Here is a 19,894-nt window from a genome sequence, read left to right on the forward strand (position 1 = left end):
GATGACACTCATTTGGGACAACTGCTGTCTAATGTCAGCCAGCGATCACATTTTAGAATTGTGTTAAAGGTCATGAATGGGATTTAGAGATCACGTGACCAGGAGTTCCGTGACCTTCTTGAGCAGAATAAACGGCGTGTAGTGTGTGTAGCAGTCTTCCGTGCCGTTTGCAGCAGGTTTACACTCAGTATATCATGGCTTTCGTGACACATCGATTTATTAGAACGATCTCCTCCACCACTGTACGGAATGCGGCGATTAAACATGTTACGATCATTGGAGGTGGACAGATGGGCGCAGGCATTGCACAGGTACAGTCATATTTGGCTAACTTTTCACTAGATCTAGTTAGCTCACTTGATAAGAATAACGATCAGAAACCATCTGGCTGCAGCCCAAGCATGTCTTAAGGCCGGCTTGCATGATCTCTGTATTAGCTAGCTAGCTACTTTGCTTGCTTGCTTGCTCGTTCACAAGTTTGCCAGTCGCTAAGTGAAAACGTAGTTAGCTGGCTAGCCAGCTAGTTAAATGTCACGATCTGCCTAAATATTGTCATGTCTACGGATTATGTCATCAGTCAGTTTCGGTAGATGTGATTCCAAACTTTTGTTTTCGTGTTCCATATTATGTTCCTTCATTGTTTTCGTTTGCTCAGATATCAAGTTGGCTAGCTAAATATCAGTAACGTTAGTCTAGTAAGACTGAGTGACAACGTTAGCCTTTAGTCGACGTAGTTTAGATTTGGAAGCTGTGATTTCTTGAATGGATTATAATTGATCTAACGTCTGATCATACGTATTATTATAACTGCTGAATATAACCTTATCCATGCATTTATTCGCAAGCGTCCTCACAGGGCTTTGGTAGACATTTGACTTGAACTCACTGCCATTGCTAAGCTCAATTTCCTTGTATATTTTTGCTGCACGAGCACAGGTCACCTTATTTTCATTAGTTGGTGGCGTTCGCTTTTATGAATGAAGATAATATGACATTGACCGTGAATTATTTAAAAACATGTGCTTTGCATGTGCTTTGAAAGAACACTGAAAGTTCTGAGTCTAAGATGATGATAATGGGTTTCCAATTAAGTTACACATCTGACATTGAACGCCATCCTTCTTTGTAAGGTTGCTGCAGCCACAGGCCACTCGGTGGTGTTGGTGGACACTTCCGAAGAGATCTTGAAGAAGTCCGCCAAAGGCATTGAGGGCAGTTTGAAAAGAATCGCCAAGAAGAAGTTTGCAGACAAGCCAGAGGTCAGTTTCTCATGAGCACATGAACATAGAGCTTTGGCCCAGTAATAACCAGCAATGATATGCCATATTACTTCCTTGTTACTGTACTCAACCATCTGACCCTATTTATTTATTTATTTATTTATTTATTTATTTATTTATTTATTTATTTATTGTGCATGATTATCTTTTAGCTCTTGGCTTTTTGGATTTCTGAATTTGATATTAATGAATGGGTGTCTGCTCTCGGTGCTTCTCTGGGTGCTCCAGGCAGGAGAAGAGTTCATTCAGAAGGTGATGAAGAATGTGACGACGAGCACAGATGCCGCATCAGTGGTTCCTGGCACTGACCTGGTGCTGGAGGCCATAGTGGAGAACCTCAAGGTCAAGCAAGGCCTCTTTGGTAGTCTGGACAAAGTGGCCCCTGAGTGAGTCCCCTTTTTCTGTTCATCTTTCTGGAAACTTCCACGTAATGTTCATGCAGTCCCATGCAATGTGTGTGATTATCATGGTACAATGCACATACTATTCAGAGTAATTAATGACACAGTATTGGTTTAGATAATGGTTATATAGGCTACATGAGGTTTCTGAACCCTGTGTAATACTTCAGTACCTTTGATTGTACTTGTATGTGATATTTCTTACTGTAATGCATAACATTAGAGTAGAATGCAGTAAGCTGTAACTTTTCAGACACCTGACATCACAGTAATACCTAAGATAAATGTTATATGAGATGTTTCTGAGACAGAAAGATAATCATGGTATATTTGACTTGTATCCCCATAATCCTTACTATATTTCAGATGATAGTTGTATAAACTATGTTTCTGACCAGCTGTTGCATTTATTTTCTGCTGTTCGTCAGGCACACTATATTTGCAAGCAATACCTCATCTCTCCCCATCACTGACATTGCCAGCTCCACAGCCAGGCTGGACCGGTTTGGAGGTCTGCACTTCTTCAACCCTGTTCCCTTGATGAAACTGGTGGAGGCGAGTTTTACCTTTTCGAACATATACACAGGCAAATCTCAAAAGATTTTCAATAAATTTTTTTATTAAAAAAATACCCAATTTAGTTTTCATATTTGCCACCAGCAAGGATAAAAATAAAATAAAAACGCTATTGAAGAAGTTTACACAGACAAGGCTTTCTCACAGACTTGGGTTCAGACCAGTTGCACATGAATGTATGAACCCCCGTGATGAGTGAAGTGTTTCCCACAGATTGTTACAGTGACCAAAAGATATTGATGTTATTTTAAGTGCAAGCAGATTGATGCTTGCTCTGTTTAGGTCGTCCAAACACCGATGACGAGTCAGACAACCTTCGATGCTCTCCTTGACTTCAGCAAAGCTTTGGGAAAACATCCAGTGTCTTGCAAAGTATGTATATATTTTTAATTAAGATATGTTCTTAAAACACCATTATCTTTTTGTCATGTTTATTCAATTAACTGCACGGGTGTTTACCTCTGTGTGCTATATGTGATCATTTGTATTTTGGAAGGACACTCCTGGATTTATCGTGAATCGCCTCCTGGTGCCTTACATGATGGAAGCGATCCGACTACACGAGAGGGGTACACTTGGCTGCTGATTGTACTTTTTGTATTTTTTCTAATAAAAACACATTTATTAAAAAGCACCTCTTCACAGAACGTTTCCATGCATATATCTGGTCCCTGTGTCAATATGACATTCTTTTTAGCATTATTGCTGTTGGTGCAGTTGGCCTGTTAGTGCGAAATGTGTTTTTACCACTACACCTACAAGGCCTGAATGTGCAAGTGAAAAAAAAAAAAAAAAAAAACATTATTTTCCTGCTGAATCTCTTCTTCACTCAGGCCATGGGTCAAAGGAAGACATTGATGTGGCCATGAAACTTGGTGCCGGCTACCCCATGGGCCCGTTTGAGCTCCTTGATTACGTTGGACTGGACACTGCAAAATTCATCATTGACGGTGAGTTGTAGTGGATATTGTAATTACCAACAAGAATGTGATGTTACTGTTGCCTTTCCCTGAAAGGAATAGTGATAATAGTGAATAGTGTATTTATACTTATGTTTAACCTTAAATGCAAAAGGTGCAAATAAAACTGCCAAATACAATTCTATTTGTGTTGTAAGAACCCCCTCAGCTATGCCAAACAACAGAAGTATTATGGAGAACCAAAAGTTTACATAATGCTGATCCAGTAGGATGTTTTGCAACTGAGCACGGTCTCTTTATCACACCTTGTCATCACCTTGTTTTCTTTTGGGGGTCTGATATGGGGCACCTTCTGTAAACCACCCTGCCTGTACATTGCATTGCATCAGTATCAGAGTGCAATGTTCAGAGCCTTAGCTAGCATTTTTGGTATGTGGCAACCGTGTTTAGCTATTTATCTTAAAATATACTTTGTGAACGCTCAGTGATTTATTTTGCAAGGATTGCGCAAATTGAGTCTTGGGATTTCCCATAATGATTTTTTTTTTCAGATTTGAAGGCTGCTTTTGTTGATGTTATCATCGACTGAGAAAGAATGTTGTCCTCATTCCAGTTTTACCTCTTACTGATGTTACTGCGGTGTGGTCTCCATTCCAGGCTGGCATGCTATGGAGCCTGAAAACCCGCTGTTCAGTCCGAGCCCCATGTTGAACAAACTGGTGGAGGAGGGGAAGTTCGGGAAGAAGACCGGCGAAGGGTTCTATAAGCACAAGTAACACTATAAGGCACGACCAGCTGCTGAGCATTAGTGATCAGCCTGAGGTAAATTTGCACTAGCCCACAGCTGGAGGCCAAGGAAGTCAAAGGCTGTATTGTTGAAATAGTGAAAATTCAGGTGCAACACAGAGTGCCTTCCTGAACAACGTAACTGTTGTCATTTGGTACACATGTATGAGAATGAGTCTTTCTATCATGAAATTTAATATGAAATTAAAGGGATTTTTTTTGTCAAATGTCTACTGCTTATTGTTAGTAATGTGTCCAGATACGCATACACTCAGACTACAGTGAAAAATGTGATCCTCCACAATTTGAAGAGGAGCACAGTACATGATGATAACACAAGAGGGAGTCAAAATACCAAAATGTGAACTTTTTTATTTACCCAGGTGTGGGACGTTTTTGCAAATGCGTTGCTTTTTTATTGTAAATGTATACATACCAAGATACTTTAAATGTACCGTATCACAGTCAATCTTATCATAAATATATTTCAAGAATTACTTAAAGAAGCTGCTTTTGTGACAGTGGAGTTCGGACAGTTGTGTGATAGAGGGAATAAATGTATAACTTGTGGGAGGAGGGAACTGGCATGATCTCTGAAGTTAATCGATGCCAAGCTTGTGCATTCAAAGTTAACTGTCAACCGTTTTATAACTGGGTGTGATGTGAAAATGACTGCAGTGGCAAACAGGTTTTTTGATACAAATACATTGCCAAATATAACCAGCTGTGGTTATGCTTCACTTTCACACATGTGCACACAGCTTATTTTTGTACTTGGTTTGGGTGCTTTCAAAATGACTACGCAAAATTCAAAACAATTACTTTGCAATCATTTCCCCCTTTTCCTCATTCCTTCATGAAGGAAGCATATTAATGTATTTCCTTGTAAATGCCATCCACAATAAAACGCATAAATTTGTTACTGAGCCTATCATATCCTGTAGATCTCTTCAGATGTATTCCAGGCAACAATAGCCTTAGAATTTACAAAAGAGAACGGTGCCATTCTTGGTTTAGACCATTTCGGTTAAGCACACCTTTTAAAACTGAGGCTGTAGTCACTCCCAGTCAATGGCTGGACTCCTGCCAATTCTGAAGACAGTCAGACTCCTGTAATGTGTATGGAAGGATTTAAATCAATAATTGTGTGAACCTTTCAGGAGTTGCTGTAGTACTGCACACTTTCCTCTTTTGGGTTGAATGACCAGTCCAGCTTCTCATAGTCAGCGTCTCCCAGCATCATCTGTTATGGGTACTGCAAACAACCAAAAGAGCTCTTTTTGGAAGTAAAAGTAGGCTGAGCTCAAACAAGAAGGGGTTCTTAATACTTAATATCATTCATATTAGTGAAGTGTGCTATTTACTCAATTATTCAGGTAAATTGTTTTAACAGTTATAAATGAATTTCATAGCAAATGCACTTAAGTGCTATTAATTTACCGCTAGGCTTTGAATTCAAACCTGGTGCAGCATTAAACAGCATGATGCCCCAACGATCAGCTGTAGCACAATGAGTGAAATATTTCTACAATCAAAAATGTAATCGGTTATAAATCCTGTTAGGTAAAGAAAACAGTATTTTATTCTTTTGACAAAATTGGACAACCCAAAATTTACATAATGAGCTCCCTCAGGTGAGCAAGAAAGGCATTGTTGAGAACAACACTAGATAGTTTTTTTTCACATTATGATACTAATTAATGGAATAGTTTACCAGAAGAAATAAGCATAGACCTCCGGCTTGTTCAAGATCAGGATTCAGTGCTTGGCCCCCTATTGGATATTGGTAAAAATTCCTGGCTGTGTGGAGCAGAATGGCCTGCTCTTGACAATGAACTGTATTGGGTTTTTTTTACCACTAGATGACACTGTTGACACATAAAATAATGTGCTACGTGTGACCCTATTGATGAGCACAAGATGTCATAATACTGAACATTTAATTATGTGTGAGTGTGTGTTGGTTGGAGGGGCAGGGCATATTTAATAAAACTGAGGAATACAAATTACAAAAACTAAACCCTTATAAGCAAAAGTGATAGATTTATGACAAACATTTTGAAGTTCAGAAATAACTCAAGTCAATGCTGCCTCTTTTATTTTTTCTTAAAAAAACAAAACAAAACATGTTTAAACACATATCAAATGTGACGACTTGGGAGCAAAGTGCTGTACCAAGGTGACAGAGATTCAAAAATAAGACATAGGGTAAAAATGCATTAATCAGTAATTAAATCAGTAAGACATTACAGAAAAGCTTGCATGGAATAAACATGGCAAAAGGACCACACTATTAACTACCAGAAAGAGAAAAGATGTACATTGCAATAAAATAAAGGCAGCCAAGTGCTGGGGTTAATATATATTTATATATATTTGTTTCATTTTCAGTTTATAACAACAAAATATAGGCTTCTGAACACCTACTTCCTGTCTTTGTCCAAACATCACCTGCAAAAATACAAACACAGGTAACCAACATATTCTGAAATGTTTATTATTTTTTTAAAAGTACACATACTGAACTCTATTGTACATATATTCAGAAGACTCAGAAGTCACTATTTGTTACAAATAGTTTTCAAAAGGACCCTTTTTTCATTTCTGCAATTATGCTTCAATTTGACAGGAAAACGAAAAGAAAAGCTTTTCTCCAAAGCTTATTTTAAAATATTCTGATATAAAAATAAAAAATAACAACAAAAACAACAACTGAAAATATACATCAATGAAACAATAAAAAAACAGTTCAAAAATACAAAAAAAAAAAAATCATTAAAACGTTTGAACCTAAAATAAAAGCTTGTCATTGGCAATGATCATTTTGTGCACCGATGTGGACTTTTAAAATGTAATTTTTGGGTTTTGGGTCTCCTTGAGAGTACATACATTCCCGTGTTCCCCACGACGGTCTCGAGAGCTGAAACCGAGATGGGCGGAGCTTCTTGGGCGTGATTTCAAAAGTCCAGAGGGAATGAGGCTGACGGGGCGGCGTGAGGGACACAGTGGGACCGAACAACAGGACAGAGGTGTCACATGACTTAGAATAACACACAAACAGCCCTGCGGACTGGACAGAGACTCCGGGGGCTGTACTCAATGAGGACCAGTGACTGCGAGAAAAAAACAAAGCATTTCCTGCGAACGTGTTCGCTCGTGCGTGTGTGTGCACTAGTACGGGTCTTTATAGCTGTGACTGTCTTTGTTTAGCGCGGGGTGTCCAGGGCGACGGCCACAGGAGGAACGTGTCGTCGATTGCGAGGGTCCTCTCGGGTTGGTGGTCGTGTGGGATCTAGCAGGCTTCCATCTCTGGAAGGGGGCCCGTAGCGGTTGCCTTCGCTTTGCGTGATGGGAAACCATAGCATTTTGCTCCTACAGGACAAAGAGACATACGAGATAAACATATATAATACATTATAAAATATTAAAATAGATGGGTTAACAAATTCATGACTGTCCATGACCCTCTCTGCAACTGTGCAGCAAAATGTCAACGGAATGCATGAAATATCTCCAGGACACCAATATAGCAGCACACACAATCAGAATCAGAGGGGCAGGCCTCTTCCTCAGAACCTTCCTGCCTTTAATGTCTGATGTTTTGAAAGGGGAGGGGGAGGGAGGGAGGGAGGGTCTGGCAGATGGAACGGTTGCGGTTTTTGGGGGTGTGTGCTCATTGCTTTTCTTCTGACTGGGAAGACGGTCAGTGTGACACAGACAGGATTCTGTTCTGAGACACACCCAGGCTCCCTTTTTGCATTCACATACTGATATGGGCCTTTGTGCCTGGCACTTTCACAATACAGCAACTAACAGCAAACCACGTTCAGTTAATTTCCATTAAAAAACCCATTGATTCATTTCCCCAATGTACTGACAATCCAAAAGCCAAAAGCCAGTTTTACTTAATGATCTTATCTATAACACATGCAATATGAACTCAACTTGACCATTTTCAGCTGCTAGACTTTAACTTGAAGAAAACACTTGATCAAAGTCAAAAGTGAAGACCACGCCTGTCTGTTTCAGGACAACAGCTTTGATTTGACACTGTAAGTGGCAGTACTACAATTCAACCCCAGAAGAACCTGCGCTGACACAGGGGTCACATGTTTCAAGAGTCGGTCATGAGTTTTTTAGAGACCAGCTGGTTCGTTCTGCTGCCCCCCCCCCCCACAGTCTGGATGAAAGGGGCCAGCGCCAGGGCTACCGTTCCTAGTGGGAGCTGACCCTGAGCCGTGGTACTCCTCTCTTCCCACGTGGTGATCGCCCCTCGAGCGGCACTTCCTGGGAATGCTGACCCTCCGCCGCAGATGAAACAGGCCGGACTTCCTGTCGGGAAGGAGGTCGGGGCTGACTTCTCTCACCCTGCCCGACGCTAACGGCGGGGCCCGAGGGCTTCTCCCCATTAGCGCTCAGGAATGCCGGCTGCCCGCGCAGGAAGTGGAACGCTCCACTGCATGGTCCTCCCGCGCACGCAAGGGGGGGGGGGGGGTTAAGATAACCGGCACACCCCATGTCTCTCCAACTCATGATTCACCTCCACCGGCGAATCAACCAGCTAGACCGCTCCCTGCCTCCTGTCTCCCCTCTCTCTCTTCTTTTCTTTCCTTTTCTGCTGTCTTTTAAAAAAGCTCTGGTCTCCTCTTTGGTTAAAATGTGCCGAGAAAAGCTTTGTAAATAAATAAAATAAGGGAGTAGCCCTTTAGGTGTTTCAGCATGTAATGGAATTTATGATGAACCACCATTTATGATTTGGGGAAAAAAGGAGGGAAAAACATTTTCTCAGATCTTTCCAGAAAGGAAATACCACAGCATTTATATGTTGTTCCACTTTTCATGCTCAGTCATCATGGTTCACATTTTCTTCATTCCAGAGTAATTTCTTTTAAAAAAAAACCCACCAAAAATAAAGCTGTGAAATGAGCAGGTCATTCATTCCCGACAGGAATGCAAAGTGCTGAATGTCAAGTGTGATATTTATTATTTCTGAGCCATTCGGAAAATGTTCCTAACGCAAAGCAGGGTAAACCTTCCTGGGATAAATCTTTACAAGATTCTTCAATGTCAGGAAAGAAGTAAACAGCACTCAGATATGACATTCAGACATTCATATGCATGTACAGAGCCCAGATATTTGGTAACCTCTTAAACCTCATGCTGAACATTTATGAATACCTCTTTAATCATCCGCCTCATAGAAAGCATAGAGCACTCTCAATAAAATATAATCTGTTCTGAACCAGGAGAGACAGAGAGCAAATAAATGGAATGATAAAAGTGCACCTGGAAGTTGATGTTTTAAAACAAGATCTTTTAATTATCTCAGACAGTTAATTACAGCCTGAAGACACAAACACTGAAGGGGAAACCCTGAGCCACTATGTCTCGATACCTTAACTCCTAGAACAAAAGTCACATGGATCCAGGTCTCGGGGCCTTGGAAACTCTAGCAGACTGTAATGGGATGAGGGGGAGGAGGAGGAGGGCGGGGGGGGTGTTGAAAGGAAAGCAGTAATCCGGGGCTGAGTCTGAGGAGCGGCGACGCCTCGCGAGCGAGGATCCGTCCCCCCCCCCTAACCACAGGCATGCGCCGGGGAGGCAGGGGATTGCCCACATCTGAGGTCCCTCTGGGTGGGGGGTGAGGGGGGTGGAGTGGGGCGGGGTGGCGAGGCCAGGCACGGCGTGTCCCTGCACAGCCCGAGCTCCCAGCCCACAGCCGCACAATCAAAGAGCGCCGCGGCGGCTCTCTCTTCTGCGCCCCGGCTTCAAAGGCCCAGGCCGGGACCCGCAAGGGGGGCGGGAGGGGGAGGGGAGGGGAGGGGAGGGGAGGGGGGCGTGGACCCGGGCACGGAGTGGAAGCACTGCCCACTTTTACAATAGGAGACAGATTTGTTCTGGAAATAAGCTACAATCGCCAGAGCAGAGCACTGCTTGCGTTTTCTCCTCCCTTCTCTTTCCCTTTTCCTCTCCCTCTACTCTCTTTCCTTCTCCCTCCCCTCTCCTCTTTTCCTCTCCCTCTGCCCTCCTTCACCTCGGCCCTTTTCATCCATGGACAGCAATAACAGCGGGGTGCCATGGGGTCAATCCACAACCTGATGCTCACGGCTTGTGGAGCCGCTGGCGTGGGCGGTGGGGGAAGCGGGTGGTGGAGGGGCGACAGCACACACACACACCCAGGGGCTGTACCAATCGCTACCAGTGCAGACAGTCCACTTCACAGCACAGCTGGATTCAGCCACAGCGCAATAAACCCCACAGAATTCAAGTAGGAGATACGACCACAGTTGGCTTGCAGCTACGATATCTCTGCGCATGGCATATAGGTGCTGGGGCCAGATGAGGTGAAACTGGAGCAAATGAGAGGTCAGAGAAATAAGATTGCCAGGTTTGTCTTAAGAAGGTAAGATCTGTAAAATTCAGCGCTAAGGGTGGCTCCATACTCTTTAAAAACGGGTGCCAATATTAAATTCATAACCCTCCAATAAGTCAATTGACACAGATGACACAAAGAATTAACAGCCTGTTACATATGGCTACAGCCAGCTAGAAAGAGAGCTAGAAAACAGACGTGTACCAAAAACAAGCCTTAATATACAAATATAACAACATGAGGGGCATGCCAACATAGAGAAGCTCCAAAGAACAGATTTACCCCTCAAACAATGTACCTTCAGATTAATAGCTTTAAACCAATGTGAAACCAAAAAAACAATTCTACCTCATTAACTCTCTGATATGGCAGAGGAAGAAATGATGACATTTAAATGTTTTCGAATCAATAAAGGCAAAATGCTTTATTATTTCTTGTTCATGAAACATGACTTCATCTTCGTCCCATCTATCAGAATTCCCTCACTTAAAAAGCAGTAGACAGATTCAATCACAACCAATGTAAAAAGAAATCTGGCGTGATCACACATCAAAACATAATGCACTGCTGGAAATTTTTGTCCAACTAACGCTCACTCATTTAATGTCCTGTGTCAAGTTTATTGTAACCCTGGGAGGAGTCTCATTTTTTAAAAACTATATGAATTGTATTAACATGGATACGCACCATCACAATGACTATGCCACAGACCTTAGAATGAAGGAGGACAAAGAGACAAAAAAAGTTCATTTAGGGAGGTTTTCTGGAGCCTCAGCTAAACTAACCTCAATCCAGCTCATAGGATATGCATAAATTGAGAGCTTTTGAATTGCTCCAGCATTCTTGGCATTATGCATATGAGTTTAAGGTTGTCACAATGAATCAGCTAGGTCCTCTCTCAAGACTCGACGAGGTATTGCTAATTATTGGATCAGAGCTGGGGTGCTTTGAGTTGAGCTTTCTTATTTAAAAAAAAAAAAACAGAATCTAAAAACTGCAACTGTTCCAATTTAGGTTCAGAAGGAGTCACTAGGCCATCTATCAATAAAGCCTCCAGCCATCCTCTAGCTCCCTTGATTTAATTAAAGAAGCAGACGTGTCTCGTTGGTGCGACTTTAGCAGGAGAGGGAAATGGAACGGAATGCATAAAAAAGCCCCTGGCTAACCCGGCCAATTATGCAGAATCTTGATGCTCAGCTATTTACTTCACTTTAATCAACTAACGCCAATGTAGGAGAAAAAAAAAGGAAAAAAAAACACTAATCTTGGTGGCTCCCTGATTCACATTTAGAGTTAATCTACTCTGGAGCAAATCTACTCTGCCCAATAACTTGATGGGTTTTTTAGGAAATAATCATTTACAAGAAGCGTTTTGCTGGCATTGAGCTACACAGTTTGGACTGGCAGCGATTTCAGTTTATACAGATCAATTCTAAGGGGCTTCCAGCTCTCCTAGAAAGGACAGATTTCTTACACAAGAGAATAAAACTAGTCAAAATCACCAAAACATGGAGGTACACACCTTTCCTCAGGAAAACGATTATAATAACGGTATCCTTGGTTTTCACAGCTGGAATTACAGTTCTGGACCATGGATTTTTGCACATCATCACACTTAATCTGATATACTGTGACACAGTGTGCATGTCACTAAAATCTCTAAACTGCCTATATACCAATTGTTTTGTTTCTAAGATATGAAAAGTATTTGAATCTCATTTTATTAGTGTGCAGTTTATATTATTTTATGATGACAATCATAACCCCATAATTAAGGTTCTCTGATTATTAATTTAGTGCTTAACCACAGACCAAACAAAGACAATCCTTCACCCACATCAATGGCAATTTCCAGCCATGCAAAGCCATCACAAGGGCATTAACTGAACATCTCTCTACAGTACTTACCCTGAGATAAATCAGTCCACTTAGCGGATAAAACGTAGTCATTACATATTTAGTTCTTCAGACATACAGCCAGGCCAATTATTACATAGCCCACTGAAACCATTGACATTTGCCGTCCTAATATTGACTTACCACACATTTCAATAGGATGGATTTTAAGGTGGGCATTTAGGATTAGTCTGGAAATGTACATTTGTCACATTTAGCATTTTGAACAACGCATCAATTTGTTTAGGTTATTAATCTAAAGCAGAGTGAAAGGTAATTGACGTTGCTTCTCTTACCACTGTTCAGATGTACGCTGTTTTCATTCTCTGTCCGGTACCTGCAGAAAAGTGGATCTTTAACATCTGCTGCCTTTCAAACAAGTACAGTACATGTTCTGCAAGGCCTACTGTGCAGAGAAGAGGAGCCGGGATGTTCCCAGTGACAGTCAACACGTTAACACATGACGCTAGGCTAAAGTCACACCACAGAGCTACAGGGCTCAGAGCAAACAGAATACACACTTCCGTGTGGTGGCCAGAGGGCATCGGTCGAGATTTTGGATGAATACGGTGTGAGGCCTGTAGCAGCAGACTGGACTGTTCACAGACTGATCTTGAAGTCAGTGCTGTGGCACAGAGGGGGGAGATGGGGGAGGGCAGTGCACTAAAAATGGACCAGGGTGGTAGTAGCAGGGTGGTACACTCCTGGCAGGACCCAGCAGCACAGTGAAATCTATAGGCCACATCCATGCAGTTCTTATACTGGACACTGCTTCTTCTGCACCCCCCCAAAAATGGCAAGGCAACACACTAACATGGCAGTGCTGCAATGCACAGCATTAGCTCACTGTTAGCTCACCACTTGAGCTAACGGCCCAGCCTGCAAGCACACATCGGCCCACTGTCGGCACATCTGTCGACACACTGAGCATTTTGCAAATATGGCGGTTAGCCATCAAGGTCATAATGAGGATGTTTGGAACTGTTTAGTGAAGACAAAGGAGTTGTTGACTGGTCTTGCCGCTGCTCGAGCAGTGAACTTAATGCCACTTTTTGGTAAACACTGGTGCACCGACAGCTGTTACCAATGGTGGTTTGATAGGTGCTGGCTTGCTGGGACTTTTGAGGTTTAGAAAGGGGAAAAGTAATAGCAGTCACCTGTGGCCGCCTCCTGGATCTTCTCCCTCTTCCGCTTCTTCTTCTTTCCCTATAAAATATCCAGGTGAACGCTTAAAGTGTGGCTCCAGCACTCACATTCACTAGACCACTTCCTGCCGTTTGCCATGTTTACTTGCTTACCCTGCTGGACACCCTGGGCACTGACACCTTTGCATTTTGACTACTGACTTAATTGGAAAGAGTATGGAGACAACAACCCTTGTGTGCTGACTCTGAATCCGTGCAATTCAAATAATTGTTGCTATGATTAGCATTGGATTAGCTGATCTTGGGTCAGTGATTATGAGACGAATGCCTTCAACGCTTCAGCTTTTTTACCTTCAGCGCTCTATGCTAACATCAGATTTGACCTATTTAACACCCTATGCAACTGATACACTGAACAAAACTATGCAACTATGATTGCCAATATTAATGATCATAACAAAAAGGACAGGAACGCTGGTCTTAACTTAATTTCCATGAAGACTCCCAAAATGGGTCTAGCAAGCCATCTAATTTATTCTGGATTTACAGCTTACCGCAATCCACAGGGAATAACTATAGGTGTAGATAGGAGTACACAAAGTCACGTTTAGTAAAATATGAGGCACGGTTTGGTCTCCTGCTGCAAATTCTGATAATCCACTTATTCTGGAGTTAATCCGCGTTGCGGTTGTGGTACTCGTCAGACAGCATGAGCGGCAGGTTTGTACTGTGTATAAAGCAGCAGCGATCCGTGCAGTCTGCTTGGAGAGCAGCACCAATACTGTCCGTTTCTGTTGCTAGGCAATCACTTTCAATAAAATAAGCTGCTTCTCTGAGTTCATTTTTGGCTGATCTGTACGTGGCGCAAAATATTGAAATATATATCAAAGTGAAATATTGTTTTTGTGTTTCCACATGATTGTTTTATTAAGTACTTGCAAAAGCATATCCTGTGACGGAAATATGGGAAGTGCAATAGTTGATCATTTTCCTTCGCTTCATTCGGTGAGGTAAAATTTGAACATAGGTGCCAGTCAGGAGATTCCAGGGGTGTCCAAGAAGAGGCAGATAAACACCACAAACCACGCCCTCCGATGGAATAGTGAATGTGAGTGCTGGAGCCACACTTTTAATAACGTCAATCACTCCCACATACTCTCCCAAACACACACACACACACACACATAGCATTCAGAATACGAATAGCTCTCTCCTCTCAAATTCAAAATCGTGCACGCTCTTATCGGCGGGGCTAACGTTTCTGCACGCGCTCACAGTTCACACACCTCTCAGCTGCCGGACTGTTCTGTTCATACTTACATAATTGTCTCTGGCGGACCAGCCAGGATAAAGCTGCATGTGAAGCTGCCTTTCCTTGCGGGCTAATTCATAATACTTGGCCTGCTCTTCGCGAGATAAAGCGTGCCACTGTTCCGTACAAGAGAGATTGGGAGAGGGGGGAGGAAAAAGAAAGAAGTCAATTACTGGCATGCACTTTCAAGTTCCCTCCAAAGAGACACGTGCCAGTATTTTGGTGGGGGGAAAAAAATCCTTTTTAACTTCTAAATGATTTGTTTTAAAAAAAAGGGGGACATGATGAAGAGATTAACAAATGCAGGGAAAACTTTGATTTCATATCAAAACACTGGTTCCAATTTAACTGAGCGATTAAACAAAAAAAAAACCAAAAAAAAACGAAAGAACGATGTCAGCGAGCAATTACTCTGCGTAGCCGCAAATTGTGCTTTGCTGTGGCTCCCAGCCCGACCCACCAAAGCTTCACTTAAAGCATTAAACATGTTTAGTGGTTTTCTTTTAAATTCACAAAAAGAATATGTTTTGTCATCTCAAACCCGCCATTATCCAGGAAGTCTTTAAGCTAATTTCGCTTAAACGTCCGTTTGTCGACCAGTGCGCGCGCCTAATAGTTTGAGGCAGAGAAAACGGTTGCGGCTAATCCCGCCTGCCGGTCCCCCCGCGGAGCCGCTGATGAGGCCCAGGCCGGCGGCTCCGGGGAGCCAGAATGGCGGAGGATCCACCCACCCTCCTTCCCAGTATCTGGTTGATGGCGGCGCTCTCCTTCAGCGTGCACTCGGCCACCACGTTGGCCCGCATCTCTTTCATGTACAACATGAAAGCGTTGAGAGGCTTCTTGATGTGAGGTCTTTTGGGCTCCTGCTCTTTTCTCTGTTCGTGCTGGGGTTTCCTACACAAACACATGAGGGGAGAGGACAAAAAAAAAACCCCAGAAAGTGTAAAAAAAATAAATAATCACCATGGCTAACAATGGCTATTGTGGGCGTGTGGGGCTAGGGGGGTGGATGTGAGGGGGGTGGTGCAGCCGTGGCGACAGTAATTCTGGGCCGTGTGTGAGAACGGGCCCGGCTTCCTCTTTGCCAGTGCGTGAGAGCGCTGCGGCGCTAGCTAGCCATGTGTCACCCTTTAATTGCGTGCAGTTGTGTGCCTTCATGCAGAGAGATTACTTTAGCGGTAATGGCAAGCCAAGCTTTTCCCAGTCACGCTGCCAGTTGCTCGCTGGTTTTAACTGCCCTTGGTGAGAGAAGGCCTCTCTCCGCCCCTATCTCTGGGACAGCTTTGATTGCTGCCTGTGGGTAAATGAAGCGCAGCCTGTTATCGGCTGTGTGGAGCAGTAGGCCTTATCTCCCGCTTCTATCGTGGTAAGGAAAGTGCAGGTTCTGCAATCTGCTGGGCCTTAGTCTTGCTTTCACACACTCATTCTCAAATATATAAAAGTTTGCATACAATTATGCATACAGGGAAGAGATGGTGATTGGGGTGACTGAGCTCAGGGTAATTTGGGGTACTCGTCTGTACATTTGATGTGTCTGTTTTGTGTGTGTGTGTGTGTGTGTGTGTGTGCGTGTGCGTGTGTGTGTGTGTGTGTGTGTGTGTGTAGGTGAGTGTGTGCGTATATGAAAGTAATCAACTAAATCTCTACAGCCAGATAATGTATGTGTTACTGAAATACAAATGTTCAAGAAAAGACAGAATAAAATTGCATACTGCGTGGACACATAAGCAGATGTTGAGAGTCATTCATAACAAAGGTAAATATAAACATTATGTCAAACATTTCAGGGCTAATTGTCAGTGCTCCTCAATAATTCATACATTGAGCATATAAAAAACACAAAGATATGCCCGAGAAAAAAAAACAAAAAACTATGAGTTGTCCTGTAGACAATGACATCACAGTGAGGGGTAACTCACATGTGCATGAGGTCACTGTCGTGGTTGGGTTCCTGCTTCACCTGGGGGTTGACGATGGCAGGGTGGGGAATGCCCGTGGCATGGGGACCTGGGGGGCCGGGCATCATGTGATGAGGAAACCTGAGAGGGAAGAGAGGAAAAGGGTGTGGGGAAAAGGAGAGAGAAAGAGATATTTATAGACCATCTCACAAGGTCTCTTGATGAAAAAACAAAAGCAATTTCAGACAATGCAGAAAACTCCAAGGGAGCTACTCGTGTGTAATGAGCTCAACAAGAAGGAGAGAAAAGACTGAAAATCCACTCAAACACTTTCCAGCGCCGGGAGTGAGCAGAATGGCTTGGAAGAACTTTTTTAAATGGTTAAACTACTGTACTATTAAGCTACCGTTTTTTCACATCATGTACTTTGAAGAGTTCTTGTGGAAATAAAATACATTTCTTGGTATGGAATAAAAACAAAAAAGCTGAATGAACTCCTGTTTTCTTAAGTATTACAAGCGAGGGGAAAGAAATCCCTCTATCCATGGAAAGGGACAGAAATAGCACTCCCAAAACCACAAGTTTGAAACTGTGGCTTACTTTACCACCAGCAGGCTGCTTCCATGCAGTACACTAACCTGCTCCACAAAACCCAGAAGTGGGGCAGACTACAATGAGAGCACCATTTCTACTTCTGCTGTCCTCTGTAAGACATTCTTCGTACAAAAATGCATTTTGAATACAGTTTTTAAAATCTGCATTGCATTGCCACCTGGTATACTATGTTGTATCAAATGAAATCTCAGTGTGTTTGTAGTGAACAAGCTTGCAACAACAATCTGATGTGAATGGCTGGTAGAAACAGTTTAACTGCAGCTAAAATTCAAATGTGTGCACTAGGCTGAAGCAAGGCAACTTGCCGGGAAAGCCGTGACAATTTAATATAGCCAATGACAGCGCTGTACAATTTTAAAATGAGTTTATAGCGAAGACAGTCTCAGGTAAGCACCCACACATCCTCAGACCCCAAAATCACCAAGTGAGCTTGAGATACAGTGAGCAGATTTGGGTTCTGCTAAAGCTACCCTAAAGGCAAATACAAGCGCTGGGGGAGGAAGCAGTCTAGTGGGAGTGGGTGGGATTGGGAGTAGGGTGGGGCAGCCAGCTCCCCCACCCAGCTGAACCAGCCCACCTACCTGGCTGCAGGGTGGCCGACTGGGCGAGAGACTGAGCAGTGATCCCTAAATCCTCCCAAGATGGGGTACCCAGGCAGGCCCTGTGGGCCCGGAGAAATAGGGGTGGGGGGGTGATAAATACCAGCCTGCCTCCTCCCTCTCCTCATCCATCCCCCCTCCCCGACTGGATTCTGCCTGTCCCATTCTGTGTGGAATGCCAGTCGTGAAAATCTTCAATAAGACCATGTTTCTATTGCGCGGAAAAAAACAGAAAGGGAGGTTTTTTTTTTTGGAAGGAGAAATTCTACTGGGCCCTTTGAAAAATCGAGTTGAAAAGGCACGGTCTTAACTCTGGGGGAGGGGGGAGGGTGGTCTGCTTGACATGTGGTTAACAATCTCAAGTCAGTGAAGTCAGGCGCTGGAACCTTCGCCTTTTAATATGCAGTGTTCCTCATCTGAGAAAATGTTCTGCTTGAAAATTCTCCATGATGCCGCTTACATTGCTCAACAGAATGAGGCACCCATTTAAAAGCTGAGGGGGGGGGGGGGGGGGTTGACCCCAAAGACTTACCATCCCAGTGGTGGGGTGATCTGGCCCACTCCGCCAGGAGAGAGGGGGTAGAAATTGGGCATGTCAGGGCCGGGGTGATGCCTGTGCATTCCTGGAGAAAGACACAAGCCCCTTAGACACCTCAAAACCCCACCTTTATCTGAACATATTCAATGCAAGTGAGCAGTAGATGTACCAGGATAGATGAAGATGTACTATCCCTTTTTATGGGTCTCAACACCACATAGTCCAGGAACCACATAGTGTCTGTTAGTTTCATTACACATTCCTCAGTTATTTATTATGATCTATACACTTTTAGTATAATGCAATTACAAATAATAACCACAAAAACAGTTGAGTGAACCACCCATTACACTCCAGCCCACCCATGTAAAGGAGTGTATTCTAATCAGCTAGCTAGCAAGACACAGTAACAACTTAGGCTGAGCATGATTTCAGTGGTGCTGAAGAAATAGTCTACTCAAGGAAATGTACATAGCTGAATCAGAGACTTCTTGCACCTGCTTCAGAGAGCTTCCCTAAGGGTGCCTATGATTGGGAAGTATGTGTTCAGATAAGAATGTGCTTTTTTATTTTATATATAAATAAATAAATAAATAAATAAATAAACACTAACGCAGTAATAAAACTATTTTTCAGGTTTTTTTTTTTTTTTACCGGTGAGGAAACTGGCACTGGCCAAAGCGTTAAATTCTGCTTTGTGAAGAAAAGCCCACCTGATATCTGTATCTAGCAGGTAAGCTAAATCAATGGCTAAGCAGATTGTCTTATATTAGAGGACTCACATTTTGTTAACAAGGCAAACAAGATTGTTAAAAAACCACTAACACTAACCCCCCACCCAAGGAATTTTCAGGTCCCAAGCCACTTAATAGATCTGCTAATTAACCACTGAATTTTAGAAGAGGAAAGTAAGTAGGTCAATTCAAGATCACAGGCACAAACACAAACAATAATTTTTCTAAAATAATTTTTTAGATTGTGAAGCAGGAATATAATGATGGCAGTAAACTTTGATATTTTATCAATGTAAATGCATTTTCATTATAAGCAGCAACGTTTTTGTTGCTGCATTGCTGTTTAGAGGTGAAGCAAGAACTTGACTGGAGGGTGGGTGCCGGGTGGAGGTTGGAGGTGACCTAGATGGTGGGAGTTGGACTGCTTGGGTTACAAACTTTTAAAACACCGTTCCGGAACAAGTAAGTGGAAAGCAAGCCCAGCGCAAATATAAGTTAGCTGTGTCGAACAGAGAAGAACAGGCCCTTCTGCACTCAGAATGGCTGAAGGGAAATGAGAGCTCTCCTGCTTTCAGATGATTCCCCTCAGACTACAGAGCATGAGGAAAATCTCCACCAAAGCCGATCACTGGTTAATTAAGGCTGGTTTCTTGGTACCATAATGCTCGGGCTTGATATGATTCATTTGGCCCATGACTGTCACTCCAGTTTGCACTAAGCTCTTCGTCAAGGCCATTCCTCTGGGCTTCAAGGTCAAGAGCTTTCTGCTTGTTGTAGCATTTAACGGGCAAAAATAAGGCCTGCTCTGAATGGATTCATCA

The 19,894-nt window shown here is 42.9% G+C and overlaps 2 protein-coding genes across 5 annotated transcripts in view; one reads left to right on the forward strand and one right to left on the reverse strand.

Moving 5' to 3' along the window:
* The first annotated feature begins 90 nt into the window (after positions 1-90).
* On the forward strand, positions 91-4,190 carry hadh (hydroxyacyl-CoA dehydrogenase). Its single transcript, XM_064335191.1, has 8 exons — positions 91-311; positions 1,131-1,259; positions 1,509-1,666; positions 2,110-2,236; positions 2,540-2,629; positions 2,754-2,826; positions 3,091-3,207; positions 3,835-4,190. The coding sequence occupies exons 1-8, from the start codon at positions 195-197 to the stop codon at positions 3,951-3,953; spliced, it is 930 nt and encodes a 309-aa protein (XP_064191261.1). The 5' UTR covers positions 91-194; the 3' UTR covers positions 3,954-4,190.
* Positions 4,191-6,039: 1,849 nt separating this feature from the next.
* Positions 6,040-19,894, reverse strand: part of lef1 (lymphoid enhancer-binding factor 1) — a 43,167-nt gene continuing 29,312 nt past the window's right edge. Inside the window, exons 5-11 of one of the 4 annotated variants that reach the window (XM_064335195.1) lie at positions 18,334-18,424; positions 16,609-16,728; positions 15,421-15,583; positions 14,698-14,805; positions 13,390-13,429; positions 12,529-12,569; positions 6,040-7,335 (exon numbers count right to left, since the gene is read on the reverse strand). In XM_064335195.1, the coding sequence (XP_064191265.1) occupies positions 12,535-12,569; positions 13,390-13,429; positions 14,698-14,805; positions 15,421-15,583; positions 16,609-16,728; positions 18,334-18,424 (557 nt within the window). In that variant the 3' untranslated portion in view covers positions 6,040-7,335; positions 12,529-12,534. Of the gene's footprint in view, positions 7,336-12,528; positions 12,570-13,389; positions 13,439-14,697; positions 14,806-15,420; positions 15,584-16,608; positions 16,729-18,333; positions 18,425-19,894 lie in introns of all 4 variants that reach the window. The other 3 variants (XM_064335194.1, XM_064335193.1, XM_064335196.1) reach the window with 3 other exon arrangements.

The sequence above is a fragment of the Anguilla rostrata genome, chromosome 5 (assembly GCF_018555375.3).
Source record: "Anguilla rostrata isolate EN2019 chromosome 5, ASM1855537v3, whole genome shotgun sequence".
NCBI classification, from domain to species: domain Eukaryota; kingdom Metazoa; phylum Chordata; class Actinopteri; order Anguilliformes; family Anguillidae; genus Anguilla; species Anguilla rostrata.

Coding starts and splice junctions, on each gene's coding strand:
- hadh (XM_064335191.1), top strand. CDS start 195: ATGGCTTTCGTGACACATCGATTTATTAGAACGATCTCCTCCACCACT. Junction 312..1,130: donor TGGGCGCAGGCATTGCACAG/GTACAGTCATAT, acceptor CTTCTTTGTAAG/GTTGCTGCAGCCACAGGCCA. Junction 2,237..2,539: donor CCTTGATGAAACTGGTGGAG/GCGAGTTTTACC, acceptor TGCTCTGTTTAG/GTCGTCCAAACACCGATGAC.